This window comes from Ictidomys tridecemlineatus, chromosome 4 (assembly GCF_052094955.1).
Source record: "Ictidomys tridecemlineatus isolate mIctTri1 chromosome 4, mIctTri1.hap1, whole genome shotgun sequence".
Taxonomy (NCBI): Eukaryota; Metazoa; Chordata; class Mammalia; order Rodentia; family Sciuridae; genus Ictidomys; species Ictidomys tridecemlineatus.
This window is the reverse complement of record NC_135480.1, coordinates 65,565,465-65,581,503: the sequence shown is the minus strand read 5'-3', so window position 1 is coordinate 65,581,503 and position 16,039 is coordinate 65,565,465. Positions and strand designations below refer to the sequence as shown.

Sequence of the window (16,039 nt, the reverse complement as noted above, 5' to 3'; positions counted from 1 at the left end):
ATCATTTTTTTTTAACTATATGAATGATATACTCTGTGTGTGTGTTTTTAATACTGGGGATTGAACCCAGGGATGCTTTACTACTGAGCCACATCTCCAGTCCTTTTTATTTTTTACTTGAAATAAGGTCTCTCTCACTAAGTTTTTTAGACCTTGATAAGTTGCTGAAGTTGGCCTCAAACTTGTGATCCTCCTGCCTCAGCCTTCTGAGTTGCTGGAATTACAAATGTATGTCACCATACTTGGCAATAATTTTTATTCGTATGTGAATAAGTATAAGAAAGTGATTGCTATTTGGTAGTATATAAACTCAGAGACACCAATGATGATGATGCCAAATATCTTCAGACTGTCCACATGGAGACTGAGATAGTGACACCTTTGTTTTCTGATGTCTGTGTGTACAAGTATTGTTTAATATTCAAAATGATTAAAAATATGGAAATTACCAATTGTATGTAGGAAGCATATATAAAAATGAACTTTTGGTTTAGACTTGGGTCTCATCCATATGATATCTGTCTATGCATGTGTAAATATTCCAAAATCAGAAAAATCTGAAACCTAAAACACTTCTCATTCCAAGCATTTCAGAAAAGGAATATTCAGTGTGTATATAACTTATCTAGGGGCACCTAGACATCTTGTTTATGGAAAAGTATTACTTTATTCATTAAACATTCTTTTAGAGTCCACTTAATCCAACTTAACTCTCAAGCAGTAGAGTCTAGCTGGCATAGATCTGGACATGGATAGGATTGCGGATATATGACACAACTGAAAACTAACAATGTCATCTAAATTACATGGAAATCAAGGTACATGCACAGTTCTTTGAGAACTTGGCAGAAGAAAGTCATGTTTTGATTACCTTAGTATCAGCTCTAGAGCTAAGTTTCTGAACTCTATTTCACACTCACCATCTCATATTCTTTGTTTGAGCAGGAAAATTATCCAAGTGAGTTTTCTTATTTTTGAGTAGCATTTAAAGTAACCATAGTACACTTCTGCTTTTGCTAGGAAAAATAATTTGTGGATTAGAATTTTTTTTTTTTTTTTTTTTTTTAGAGAGAGAGAATTTTTTTTTTTATATTTACTTTTCAGTTTTTGGTGGACACAACATCTTTATTTTTATGTGGTGCTGAGGATCGAACCCAGTGCCCCGCGCATGCCAGGCAAGTGCGTTACCGCTTGAGCCACATCCCCAGCCCCAAGAATTTTATTTATAGGAGATTTCCTTGTATTGTTAAATGAAACTGAGTTCTCATGTTTAGGTATAAATCATCATTGGCAAAACAAAATCATCAACTAAACCCTTTTGTTTTTGAACTTATTAGAGCTTTCTGCCATAATTATTCAGAAAGTTCTAGATCATAATTTTATAAAAGTATAAGATGCTACTATCTCTGAAGATTGAAAAAATTCTTTCCAATTAACTCAACTTTATTTAAAAAACTACTCTTTTTTAAAAGTTTTTTTTAGTTGTAGCTTAAAAACTACTTCTTCAATCAAGTTTTGCATTGATAATAATCTCCTTAGAGATTACAGAATATTTTTTAGTGATTAATTTCTGGTTTTTGTTTAGTGTCCTATTTTTTGCTTTCATTCAAAGAGATATACACTGCTTTTCTAATCAGTAGAGAGAATAATTTCAGTTATATTGTGCATGTAACTATGAATCCCAATATTAGATATAATTATAACATGCCTTTCTTTTTTGTTCTTAAATTTTTTTTAGTTGTAGAGGTGTGCAATACCTTTATTTTATTTGTTTTTAGAATTTTTTTATGTGATACTCAGGATTGAACCCAGTGCCTCACGCATGCTAGGCAGGCGCTCTACCACTCAGCCACAACCTTGGCCCTATAACATGCCTTTTTTAATACTTATTTTTAGAATTCAGGGTTAATTATGGCCAGCTGCACCTTTGTTTTCGATATTCTTAAATGTGTGTTTTTTTTCTTTATAATAATACCTATTTCCAGGGTAGGGATTGTGGCTCAGCAGTAGAGCACTCACCTTGCATTTGCGAGACCCTGGGTTCGATCCTCAGACCACATAAAAATAAATAAATAAAATAAAAGTATTGTGTCCAACTACAACTAAAAAATAAATATTTAAAAAATACCTATTTCTAATAGGTATTATTCCAAAAGTTCTTCAGAATAAAGATTTTTATACTGTCTTGTTTCTTCCCTTGTTTAGAAATCGAAACGAGTTGGCTGAGACTCTTGCACTCCTCAAAGCACAAATTGATCCTGTACTATTGAAAAACTCTAGCCAACAGGACATCTCTTCCCGGGAAAGTCCCATCTTAGAGGACGAGGAGACTAAAAAAGAAGAAGAAACACCTAAACAAGGTTTTTTTGTGTGTTTTCTTTTGCTTTGTTTTGTAATCTCTTCTGTCTTCTTCTCCTCTACTCAACTATATAATTCTGAATTTCTATCTCAAATTGAGAGCCTTCCTATAAAATAAGGGTTATTTTGTTGTTGTTTTAATTTAAAGGAAAAAGAGCAAAAAAAAATCAGATTTGTTCTCACATTAAGCTAAGTCAAATAGGTTCAAATCATCAAAGTATATTCTTTTCTTATTTAAGAATGCTAAGACATTTAGTGAACTTTTTAGGAAAATATACATAACATGGAATTGACCATTTAACCTATTTTTAAGTGTATATTTCTGTATCATTAAGTATATGCACATTGTGGTAGAACTGCCTGATAGAAACTCTGTACCTGTTTAACACTACCTCCGCATTTTCTCCTCCTACTATCTTCTGGGAACCTCATACCAAAGAAATATAAAAAAGTATTTGTCCATTTATGACTGTCTTATTTAATTTGACATGTTGTCTTCAACTTTATCCATATGGTAGCATGTCTCACAATTTTCTTCCTTTTTAAGGATGAATAATATTCTATTGTGTGTGTATACTATTTTTTGTTTCTCAGTTATCCATTAGTGGATACTTGATTTACTCTTCTACCTTTTGTCTATTGTGATTTTCTGGATCATATGGTAATATAATGTTTAATATTTTTGAGGATCTTCCACAATGTTTTCCACAACAGCTACATCATTTTACATTCCTACCATCGTTTCACAAGCATCTCAGATTCTTCATGTCCTTGTCAGCACTTGTTATTTTTTGTTTTACTTATTGTAATCATTATAATCATTAGTTTCTAATCGTTGAATATCTTGTCAAGTGTTTATCAACCATTTATATATCTTTGGCAAAATATTTATTCAAAATTTTTTGTCCTGTGTAGTTTTGCTTTTTGTTTGTGTTACTGAGAATTGAACCCTGGAACTCTTTATAACTGAACTACATCGCCATCCCTTCTTATTTGGGACAGGGTCACATCAAGTTATCCAGGTTAGAGTTGAAATTTTGACCCTCCTGCTTTAGTTAGCTTCCTGAGTTACTTAGATTATAGGTGTGCTCTACCATGCCCAGCTTATCCTGTGCTTCTGTGACAGGTCTTACTATGTTGCTCATGCTGGTCTTGAAGTCATGAACCCCTCAGCTCAAGTGACCTTTCTGCCTCGGCCTTCAAAGTAGCAGGGGTTACAGACAGATGCTACCATTCCTTGGCCTGTCCATTTTTCAATTGGGATGTTTGTTTTTGTTTTGCATTTTGGAAACTCTTTAAGTTCCAAAGATAATTTTTAAGATAATTATTATTATTGAATAATAATAATTATCTTAAGAATAATTATTCTTATTTGTGATTGAGTTTTCTGTTTTACTTAACTAGGAGGATGAAATCCTTACCTTTCCTGGAGAATAGATCCAACTTCTGACTCTCTAAGTAAGGAAACCAACTGAAATTTTAGGTGACATCTTTTTAGTTATTATTTGTTATTGATAACAAAACTTTCAGTGACAGGGAAAGGAATATGGTTTCCTATTGTGTTTCCTTCTACTAGATGCTTTTAATTTGCCACTGTGTTTTGATTTAAACTGAAAAACATTTTTTGTTTTATTCCTGCAGTATCAAAGATGGATTTCAGAGCCTTGCATATGCCAGGCAAGTGCTGTATAACTGACCTAAAATCCCCATACTGTTTTTTTTTGTTTGTTTGTTTGTTTTTTTAAGACACAGTCTTGCTAAGCTTCCCAGGTAGCCTCCTACTTGCAACATTTCTGCCCCAGCCTTCCACGTGGCTGGAATTATGGGTGTGCATCACCATATCCAGATCTGTATTCTTTCTTTGATGCTTTGAACAAACTATTTATAATCCATCCCCTATATATGAAACATCTCTTAAAAGCAATAAATTTAACTTTTCCATGTGAGGCATAATGTTTCTATAGGTTAAGAATTACTTTTGGCCAAAGTCTTCATTATTGCCCTCATTGTTTACATGATTTCAAATATCTAGGGTGGTTTTACATGTAAGTCATATTTTTTTAATTTGAAACTTCTTTTCTATATGTTCAACTTAAATTTGTTGTCTACTTCAGTAAAGTATAGTAATTTTAAAATAGTCTGAACCCCCTATTGAATTTCTAGAGTCTTTGAATTATTAGGATTTATTCTGGGTTTAAACTTGATATATTTTTTCACTTTGTTATTCAGTTGGGTCATACATTCCTGTATTTGCTTATTCTCATACACAATTAAAATCAAGATCGGAGAGAATATGAATTTGAAACAAGAGTCAGTGTAATAGAAATTTAAGAGGCAGTTGTTTCTTTTTAGGAGACCTTAAATTTGACATTGATTTTGATGGGACACTCACTATATAGTTTAAAGAAGAAGGAAAGAAATATTTTCTTCGTAGTAGAACATTTTTTAATATTGAATTCCAAATTTCTTGGGGTTTCAAGTAGAGGAGGAAGGTTTCAACTATAACTATAGTAAACACTTATTGGGCATATCCTATTTTCTTTGCAGTGAATCAAATGTTGCATTTGGGTTTTCATTTAATCCACATAGCAACTTTTTTTGATAACAATTATTATTTATTTATTTGTTTTGATTTTTGCAGTTCTGAGGATTGAATCCAGGGCTTACTATCAAGCTACTTTACCAGCCCTGTTTAATTTTGAGACAGGGATTCCCTCTGTTAGTCAGCTTTGGGGCATTGTGACCAAAATACCCAACAAGAACAACTTAAAGAAAGGAAAATATATTTTTGGCTCTCTGTTTTAGAAGTTTAATTCAAGGTAGGCTGATGCCATTGTCCTAGGCTTAAGGTAAAGGAGAATATAATTGTAGAAGGGTACACCATTTATGGTGGCCTAGAAGCAGAGCAGGTAGGGAGGGACCCCAGGGAAGATAACCCTTTCCAAGGGAAACCCCCCCACCCATGACCCACCTCCTCCAGCCATACCATACCTGCCTACTGTTACCACCCAGTTAATTCATTTAAAGTAGGATAGACTGGTAGATAACAGCTCTCATAATCTAAATTTTACCTCTGGATATTCCTGTATTAACATAGTCGCTTTTGGAGATTACCTTAGATTACAACTGTAGCATCCGACCCCTGTCCCCAAAAACTCATGTTCATCTCACAATTTACAATGTTTTAGTTTATCTGAGTATATTCATAGTCTTAAGAATTTTAGCATTGCTGAAAATCCAAGTCCAAAGTTTCATCAAAGACAAACTCTTTACTATGAGCCCCTATAAAGACCAAAAGTGAGTTAGGTATATCCAGTATACACTGGTCTAGACTAAAGGTTTCCATTCCAGAAAGGAGAAACAGGGATATAGAAAGAAAGAATAGGACCAAAATAAGACTTATTGTCCTCAGCCTGACAAATAACTGTGTATAGAATCTAAGGTATGTGATGGTGAGATATATTCTCCAAAGAGCTTGGGTAGTCCTACCCCTTGCACTTGCTGGTAGCAGCATATATGGCCTCCCTTTTAGCCTGGCTCTCTCTGCATATAGCACCTTTTCTTGGCAGACAGACAGAAATTACTGGCATCTCTTAATTTCTGGGGTCTTCTTAAATTCTAGCTTTGATTTCACCTTTATAGCTCACCTCTTAAGAGCAGCCTGTAGGAATTCTGATCCTGTTATACTTTGCCTGGTCTCCAAGTCCTTCCTCTGAAATCTTAGTGGAAGCCTGCACCACCACTTAACTCTAGCATCTTGCATTTCTGTAGAATTTGCATAGTGTGGATGATGTCAAGGTCTCCTGCCAGCTTAACAATATTTGGGCCCCCTGGGAACACGACCTCTGAGTACCTCAGCAGCTGAGCACAGTAAAACATGACCCCCTGTGTTATCAGGGGGTCTTCATGATCTCTTTTCTAAAAGAATTTTCCTGTTTATATCTTTGAACCTGCAATGGATATGGTCTGGCAAAATACTGAGCTGTCCTCAAACCATCTTTTCTGTTATCTTTTTGCAAAGTACTTAGCATCTCTTTCATAGCTATAATAAGCACAGCTTCCTTGGCTTCAGTTTTATATGTACTTTTGTGGCCAAATGATAAGTTTCATAAATCCTTCTTTCATTCTTTTTGTTACCAGTTTTCACAGTATACCTAGCTAAATACTGCCAGCAATAGCCTTACCACTACCTGAATGTTACACTGTCCTCGAGTTTTCTCTACCAGATTAATTAGTCTGTCACTTCTAAATTTAGCCACATATAAAGTCTCAGGATATAGGTAAAACATAGAAAAATTCTTTGCCAGAATTTTTCACAGTGGCCTCAAGTCCAATTTCCAATAGAGCTCTCATTTCCCTCTGAAACTTCATGTGCATAGTCCTTGCTATCTATTCCTATTGGCATTTTGATCTTTAGGACTGTCACCAGAATTGCCTGTTAAGGTGTGCTTACAATATTTTAACCCTTGTGCAGCCTGCATACTCAGACTTCTTCAAACTCCTCATATAAGCGCGTTTCAAAGACTTTTGAACCACATGATCAGGTTAGTCACAGTAATAACCCCACTCCTGGTGTCAGTTCTTATCTTTGTTTTCCATCACTGTGACCAAGACATCTAACGAACAACTTAGAGGAGAAAAAGTGGATTTTGGCTGTCTGTTTAGTGGTTTAGTGTTTGATAGACCACTCCATTTTTCTGGGCCCAAGGTCAGGCAGACAGGCAGACCATCATGGCAGAGGGTGTGATGGAAGAGCACTGCATGGGTTAGAGAAGGGAATTTGAACCGTTCTAAGGGGCTCCCTAACCCTCTGCCACAGTGACTCACCTCCTTCAGCATATACCTCACCTGCTTACAGTTACCAGTTACCACTCAGCTAGTCCTTTTAGACTGAGATGGACCAATTAGGTTACAGCTCTTGTAGTCTAATTATTTCTCCTCTCATTATTGGGAGGCACATTCATAACTAACCATCACATCCAAACTATGAGGTTCATTGAGTTGCTCTGGCTGACCTGGAACTTGTGGTCCTCCTGCCTCATCCTCTTGAGTGCTGGATTTACAGATGTATGCCTCATGCCTCCTTGGTTTTTCAGTTTTAAAGATGAGGAAATTGAGACATTCATAAACTTGTCGCAGACTTCTTTTCCCTCCCCTCCCCACCTCTTTTTTTTTTTTTTTTTTGATGCTAGGGATAGAACCCAGGACCTTGTGTAACACTAGGAAAGTACTTTACCACTCTCCACTAAGCTATCCCTTTGGCTTATACTTTTGTATAAATAAAGAGATCTACTTTAGTACTTCTCAGAGTTTCATATCCATGTTGGCCTGTGGACTTTTTCAAAATACAGAAGCTGCTGGAGTTGATCTTGGGTGGAGCTGCTGATTGGCCATTTACACAAAGACTTTAAAAATGTTTTTTAAAATTATAGATGGACACAATACCTTTGTTTATTTTTATAGGGTTCTACAGATTGAACCTAGTGCCTCACTTGTACTAGGCAAGTACTCTGCCTCTGAGCTGCAATCCCAGCCCTGAAGAAAGACTGTTTCTGAAAACATTTTCAATGAATGCTGATGTTATCTTTCCTAACACAACTAAGAAAAAATGATCTGTGAGGTACAAGGTCATTTCTTGAATATGTGGAAGAGGAGGCACAGGATGTTTAACCTACTTCGTTTTTTCCCCTTCTCTAGTGCTTAATCTGGGGCTGGGATATGGTTAGTTTAGCCATAGTGGGACTGCTTAGCATGCAAGATTCGTCCTGGGTTCAGTCCCTAGTACTCAAAAAATAAGGTAAAACAAATAGTATTTTTCTGCATTCTTCCTCTTAGAACAAAATATTTCTAATTTATTCTTATTTCTTATTTATTTATACGACAAATAGTTATTGTTCATCTTCTGTGTGTTAAGCATGATTTTAGGAAAGAGTTCAGTAAACTAAGTAGACTAAAATTACTTTGATCAGACTATAGTGATAAAATAGCTAAAATATGATGTTTACTATGTGTAAGTACTATTCTAAAGATATTCACATGACTTAAAGCCATAGAGTCTCAACAACAAACCCTATTAGGTATATTACAGTTGTATCCTTAGGGAATATGTCCTAGAGCAACAGTGATTATTAGAAACTGTGGATACTATCAGACCCTACATATGCTATGTTTTTGTTTCTCTATACAGATATAGTTATAAATTAGACACAACAAGAGAATATTCACAACCAGTGTAACTCTACATCATATACAACCACAAGAATGAGAAGTTATACTTCATATATGTATAATATGTCAAACTACATCCTATAGTCATGTGTAATTAAAATTACAAATGAAAAGAATATTAGCAATGATTAGTAATAGGATAATTATAACAATATACTATAGTAAAAGTTATGCAGATATAGTCTTTGTCTTTCAAAATGTCTTGATGTACTGTAATCTCCTTTGTTCTTTTAGGGCTGTAATTATGCATAATTGACATCACAGAATGTGAAACCTTGGATAAGGGGAGGACTACTGTATATTTTGTTTTTCTTTTCCTTTTTTTCCCGGCTGAGGGAAGTGAGACAAAGTGTTTTAAGTAATTTTCCCTAGGACACACAGTGAGTTATGGACAAACTCCCTGTGTACTTTTGATGGTGCATTTAACATATAATTTGTAGTAATTTTATTCAGGCTCCAAAGCCTTATCCCTTATTCTGGTTCTCTCAGATGTAATTATTGTGGTCTACTTCATGGCAAGGTAAAAGGAATGTGATCCTCGTTTGTTGTTTTCGTTGCTCTCAGATATAAACAAACATTGTCCTATAGGGGTTATATGAGGTAGCAGAATAGATTTTAAGTTGGAAACAATCTTAAATTTAATGCAGTCAGTGATAAGGCATCATGGGCCAAAATTTTTAAAAGTAAGTGTGGTTGATTATTTTGAATTAGGCAGCAAAAAGATTTTAAAAAATTGGCACTGAAAGGTGAATAATATAGCCAATTTTACAATTAAAATATATTTTTCAAAATTATTAGTAAAATTGATATACCTTATATCTAACCTCAGTAAGCAAATATTTTTGTTTCTTTTTATATGAGTGCCATAGAAATATGACTTTAAAATGTAAGCTAAAATCTCATAATGACAGCAAGTAGCCTAGAAAATTTACCAACTAAATAAATGAGTTGAGTTTTCTTTCAAAGAGGAAGATAATTAACATTGAGCCAGTCATCTAGGGAGACTGAGACAAGAGGATTGCATGTTTAAGGCCAGCTTTGGCAACTTAATGAGAACTTGTCCTTAATAAAATGGGCCGGGGGTGTAATTTAATGGTAGCACACTCCTGAGCTCAATCCCTAGTATGACTCTGCCCCTGAAAATTAATATTGACTTTTAAAAATATTTAAATTTCTTGGGCTGGGGCTATAGCTCCGTGGCAGAGTACTTGCCTAGCAAGTGTGAGGCATTTGGTTCAATCCTTAGCACCACATAAAAACATAAATAAAAAATAAAGGCATGCTGTCCATCTTCAATTATTAAAAAATATTTAAATTTCTTAGTCTGGGATTCAGAATCTTATAATTTGTCCTCTACTTCTCTTTCTAGTGTTATCTTTTATTGTTTCCTTACATGATTACTGGTTGCAGATTGTCTAGATATTTTACTCTGTGTGTCTTGGGTATTCCTTCTGTGACTTTATCATGTTCTTTCCTTCTCATGTTGTCCTATCCCCAAGGAAAGTCGAAGTATTCTTGAAGGGCCATCTGAAATCCCACCTTCCTGATCTCTTTTCTTAGCTTTTTTGGGGACTTTATTTACACTATTTTTATCACTTCCATTAGAGCCAATTTTTAACACCAGGCGGAAAGCTCTTAAATACCTGTCAAATTGTTCTTCTCAAACTAGATGGTCAAGTGAGTGTTTCATGCCCTTTAAGCCCCTTTATGGCTATTGAAGATACACTGTGTCAATTCATGTGGTATACTACCTGGAAGTTTTTGTACTTATAGAGTACTGTGAATGCCATGACATTTAATATATATTTTCAATGTTAGATACTGTATTCTAATTTTGAAGGTACCAAAAAGTTAAAAAGAAACTTTTCTAGGAAAAAGAAAAGTCAAGGGGAACACATCTCAACTTTAGTTTTTCAAATTCTGCTAATTTGAAAAAGGCTGTCTTTTTGTTGATTTTTGCAGTAATATACCTCTGCCTATATGTATAGAACATGGGAACTATTATTTGATAACATCTAGCAGAAAATAGAATTTGTAGGCTGGCCACTTACATAGCTAATTTGGCCCAAATATGTGTTTATTTTGGTTTATATAGTACTTTTGTTTTATAAAGGCTAAGATAAAATTCACCTTTTTAATATGTACAGTTGCTTGTTTTTAGTATATTCATGGTGTTGTACAACCATAATTAGTATCTAATGTTAGAAAAGTCACATTAACCCACAAAGAAAGTATGTATCCATTTTGTTGCCATTCTCCATTTCTTTCTTCTCCCAGCCCTTAGAGATATTCTACTTTCTGGGTCTATGGATTTGCTTTTTTTGGACATTTCCATAATAAATTTTGGAATACTATTATATCACCTATACATTGAGAGAAATATTACATGTGTTTATCAAAACCTGTTTTTTTTTTGATGTTGAGTTTAGTATGGTGCTGAAATATTTGAAACTAGAATTAGAATTGGAAATATTCTTGCATACAGTGAATAGATTACTGGCAAAAAATGGGACAAGACATTAAATATTTTGAGTCACTTTTAGAAATTGTATAGTTTATCAACATTTTCAAAATGGCAAAAAGCTTTTTTTAAAAAATATTTTTTTAGTTGTTGATGAACCTATATTTTTATTTATTGATATGTGGTGCTGAGAATCGAACCCAGTGCCTCACACAATGCTAGACAAGTGCTCTACCACCGAGCCACTACCCCAGCCGGCAAAAAGCTTTTTGCAGGCAAAATTTGAATTGTTAGGAATAGCATAGATCTGTTTTTACCTGTAGTATTTCATTTCAGTCAGCAAATATTTATTTAGTATATGCTGAATATTCTTGGTAGTGGGAGTATAGCTGTGAATGAAAATCACAGCTTACACAAAGTATGGATGAGACAGTAAACAAGATTAATAAATTACTTGTTATTTGTAGTGCAGATGGTGATATGGAGCCATATATATTACAGTAATTTGGGAAAAGAATAGATTGGGGTCTTAGAAAATGACTAACTGAAAACGTAATGCTTGAGTAAAGTCAAAGACCAAAAGGATCTGAAAGAACCAATAATGCAGATACCCAAGGAAATTTTAAACAAACAAAAACAAATGTAAGGGGTTGGGGTTATAGTTCAGTTGGGAGAGTGCTTATCTAGCATATACAAGTCCCTGAGTTCTGTTCCCAGCACCACAAAATACAAAAACAAAGGATGCAAGACTCTAAAGTAGGAGCAAGTATGTGTAATACATTTTAGCAAAAATCAGCAGACTAGGGTGGACAAGCAAAATCTGGCTTGCTGCCTGTTTTGTTAATTTAATTTTTAAAAATTAAAATTAAGTTAATTTTTAGTTTTTGGCGGACACAACATCTTTGTTTGTATGTAGCGCTGAGGATCAAACCCGGGCTGCACGCATGCCAGGCAAGTGCACTACTGCTTGAGCCACATCTCCAGCCCAAAAATAAATATTAAAATTTATATTCTCTCTCTCTCTCTCAAAAAAAAAAAAAAGTTAATTTTTAAAAATTCACACAGGGTCTTACCATGTTGCTCAGGCTGATCTTGAACTCCTGGGCTGAGTTGATGCTCCCTCCTTAAGTCTCCTGAGTAGTGGGAAAAATTAATCTGGCTGGTTTGAATTTTATTTATTTAATATCCAATTGTCAATGGCTGTTTTCAGACTATAACAGAAGAATTTGGTAGTTGTGACAGAGAAACTATGGCTTACAAAGCTTAAAAATGTTTAATGTCTGATCCTTTATGGTTTGCTGGCCCTTGTGATCAATGTAACTGAAGGAGAATGAGTAGGGTATTGTAAAATAGGAGGAAATAAGGTCAGACAGCTAAGGTACTGAGAGATAGGGGAATGGGGTCTGCAGATTGTATTGGGCTTTCCTTAAATTTATTAATGTTTCTGTTTTAAAATCTGAGTTAAATGGGATACTGTTGAAGAGATTTTATCATAGTAATATCCTAACTATCCTTGTTTCTATCATTCCTTTCCTTCAGTCTAATCTCAATATTGCAGCCAATGAGATCTCATTAAAATAAGTAAGATAATGACACTTGGCTGGAGGAGATGAAATCTAAATCATGGATTGAAGAATTTGTCTTAGCTTAAAATAGGTATCTCTATTTTAATAGGAGCAGGCTTACTGGTCTATTGATGAGAGGGTATGGTTTCTGTTTTCTCTGTGAAATTGAAAGCAGAATCATCTGAAAATATGGACCTCACAGAGAGATTGGAAGTTTAAGAATAGAAAAGAAGACTGATAGAGTTGTTGGTAGAGCAAATAGTAGGGTTAGTAGGCAGTGTTAGTGTATCAGAGATAAGCTAATAATCATGAAATTATTATAATACCTATTTTGTTCCTTTTTATACACATATATGTACATATATGAATGACTTATAAATATGATCATATATAGAGAGAAAATATCTGCCACTGCAACTGCCATGATCTTTTTCTTCTAGGGTTTATTTTAGGCATGGTTACTTATTTATTTGTTTATCAGAATTGAGATTACATAGCTGGGCATGGTGGCTCACATTTGTATTCCCAGCTTGCCGCAGTCCGGCTGCAGCAAAATAACCAGGGGGTTGACCAGCAACTTGTGTACATTGATACAGCAGGAGTGCGAGCCGTTTATTGTAGGACAACAGAGGTATTTATACATTCCACACAGCTAATCTTAATTAGCATAAACTAGATAAAGCAGTCAGCCAATAAGGAATCTCCACACTTAATGGCTCACTGGTGTTATTTCACAAGCCACTCCCTCTGGCAAAATGCCAGGAGCCATCCTGACTTGTTTACAGACTCTAACACCAGCTCCTCAGGAGGATTGTAAATTCAAGGCCACCCTGGGCAATTTTGCAAGACCCTTTCTCAAGGAAGAAAAGGGATGAGGATGTAGCTCAGCAGAGGATGTATGGTAGAGTGCTTGCCTAGTATCTGTAAAAGGCCCTGCGTTCAATCCTCAGTAACAGAAAAACTAAATTAATATTTTTAAAAACAAAATTTATTAGAAAGGTTGGGGGTGCCAGGCTCAGGAGTTCCTGCCTGTGGTCTCAGCAACTTGAGAGGCTGAGGCAAAAGATTTAGCATCTGTTAAATATGTATGTCCTTGCCCAAATCTTACTTTGTAAATTGATCAGATATACTTCAAATAATTTTAAATTAAATATTTATTTATAATCTGCTTCCTGTTAATTTGTCAATATGTGCGGTAGGATTTGTTGCCATTTCAATTTGTTCAGTCTACTTAAGCAGGTGTCCTACAGTGAATAATCCATGATTCTGCTCCAGAGGAGTAATTCTTCAGACCAGTAGGACAGATAATATTTCTGAGTAAATAATTATAATGTGGGGTAATAAATGCTATTATAAAAATATATATAAAGTAATGTGCAAACAGAGGAAAATTTGTTAATTTTTTATAGGGAAAGAATCAGTTAATAGAACTATAAAACAGCGAGTTTCTAACTGTGCTTGAAGGCTGAAAGATTTTGCCAGTAATATAATAATTATATAGTTGACATTGAGTGTTTGCCATGGCCACTTGCCTGAAGGACTTGGATGTTGTATTACCTGCAGTCGTTAAAAATCCTAGAAAATAGTTGATGATATTTAACTGTTTTATGTAACTTTTTAATCAATGGAGAAAGTGAGGAAAGGTAAAAGCTGCAGAATAGATATAAATGGCTTTTTGTGAGTTAACAGAGGAAAACTGTTAGTCAAAGCTTTCGGAAATTCTGAACTAATTTTCCTCCTCCTCATCCTCCTCCCCACCTTTCCCTCCTCCTCCTTCCCCACCCCGCTCCCCCCTTCTTCTTTTAAATCCTGAATGTTCTGATGTGGCTAAAGTTAGTGGTAAGAAAATGGTGCCAAATAATTAATAATGATTCCCAAGTACTATGCAAAAGTGGTCCATATACTTCATTAAAAAAAGTTCAGCTATTCCACAGTGCAATGCATTATAATTTTTATTATACATATGAGCACAGTTTTTCATATCTCTGTATATAAAGTATGTTCGTGCCAATTTATGCCTTTATACATGTACTTCTTTTTTTGCATTACAATTATTAATACACATATATACCACAATTTTTCATATCTCTGCCATTTTTTATTTTGTGACAAGGTCTTTCTAAGTGCTGAGGCTATCCTGGAACATGCTGTTCTCCTGTCTTAGCCTCCTGAGTCACTGGAATTTTAGGTGTGTGAGCCCAAGTGACCTTCTCAATTTTTCATGATAAAAATTTGTTTATCAGTTCAGATAAACAAAGAATGGAAAACACTGTATACCCAACATTTTGATATACTAGTTTTCAATGATTTGCCCAAATTTTCTTTTGTTTAAAAAATAGGTGGTACTTCTTATCACTTTCCTTCTCATTCCTCCTTATTCCATTTTCAGGAGTAACTACAACCCTGTGACTCATTTCCTGTCATTTGTGTTTTGCACATATGTATATGGTCACTTTAATAGATAGCATTGGTTTGAGTGTTTCATAACTTTTCTAAAAAATGTATTTTACTGGCTGGGCGCTGTGGCTCATACCTGTAATCTCAGTGACTTGGTAAGCTCTGGCCAGAGATCTCAAGTCCAAGCCCAGCATCTGCAATTTAGCAAGACCCTGTCTCAAAATACAAAAAATAAAAATAATTGAGGATGTTGCTTTGCCCCTTCAATTCCCAGTAGCCCCTCCACAAAATCCTGCTGTTCCTAGTCTTTTACAACTTGTTACTCATTCTGTTTTTGACATTTATGTGTGTTAATCCATATACATTCTTTTTTTCCATTTTATTTATCATAAAGTGGTTATTTGTCCTTTTCCCCATTTGAGGTGTATTAGAATTTTTCTTGTTTTTTATTTCTACAGCAGTACTGCAGTAAATATTCATGTATATATTTCTGGGTAGTTGTCTGTAGTTGTACTCTCTAGAAATAGAATTTCTTAGTGATGGAGTACATTTCTTTAAGCTTAAAACAGATAATTCTAAATTGCTCTGTTAAGTGTTTGTGCTAATTTACATGTAAGTTTTTAAGATTTTAGTTTGGAACTACTCTATTGTTTTTTCTCATGTCTAATTGCAAAATACGAGCATTATAAAATAACTAAAACTTTATTATGGATTAGTTACCCCTTTATCACACAAAAGATGACAAGTGTAAAATATAAGAAGTAGATACATAGATTTTTGTGAGCATGGGAAACAAGGATAGTAAGAAACAAAAGTGAAAGTTAAAATATCAGAAAGAAATGCATAAAAAAAAGAAAGAAATGCATTTGACTTTAAAATTTTTTTCTTATAATGAAAAGTGGTGAGTCTAGTCTGAATTGGGAGCTCCACGAAGTCAAGAACTTTAATTAGTCTGTTTCTGTTTTTTTCTTGTGGCTTTGATTGCTCCTGAAGGTATGATGTCCAGAGTCTAGACACAAAGAAAATTAAA

General features: G+C 34.5%; 2 protein-coding genes across 4 annotated transcripts in view; one reads left to right on the top strand and one right to left on the bottom strand.

The window, feature by feature from the left end:
- Rsf1 (remodeling and spacing factor 1) overlaps positions 1-16,039 on the top strand; it is a 160,138-nt gene that overhangs the window by 98,566 nt on the left and 45,533 nt on the right. For 2 of the 3 annotated variants that reach the window (XM_040284989.2, XM_040284988.2), the window contains exons 5-6: positions 2,206-2,360; positions 4,000-4,035. In XM_040284989.2, the coding sequence (XP_040140923.1) occupies positions 2,206-2,360; positions 4,000-4,035 (191 nt within the window). The remainder of the gene's footprint in view (positions 1-2,205; positions 2,361-3,999; positions 4,036-16,039) is intronic. The other variant, XM_005323239.4, reaches the window with a different exon arrangement.
- Aqp11 (aquaporin 11) overlaps positions 14,539-16,039 on the bottom strand; it is a 99,005-nt gene continuing 97,504 nt past the window's right edge. The window contains exon 2 of the mRNA XM_078046734.1: positions 14,539-16,018. Coding sequence (XP_077902860.1) covers positions 15,957-16,018 — 62 coding nt within the window. The 3' untranslated portion in view covers positions 14,539-15,956. The remainder of the gene's footprint in view (positions 16,019-16,039) is intronic.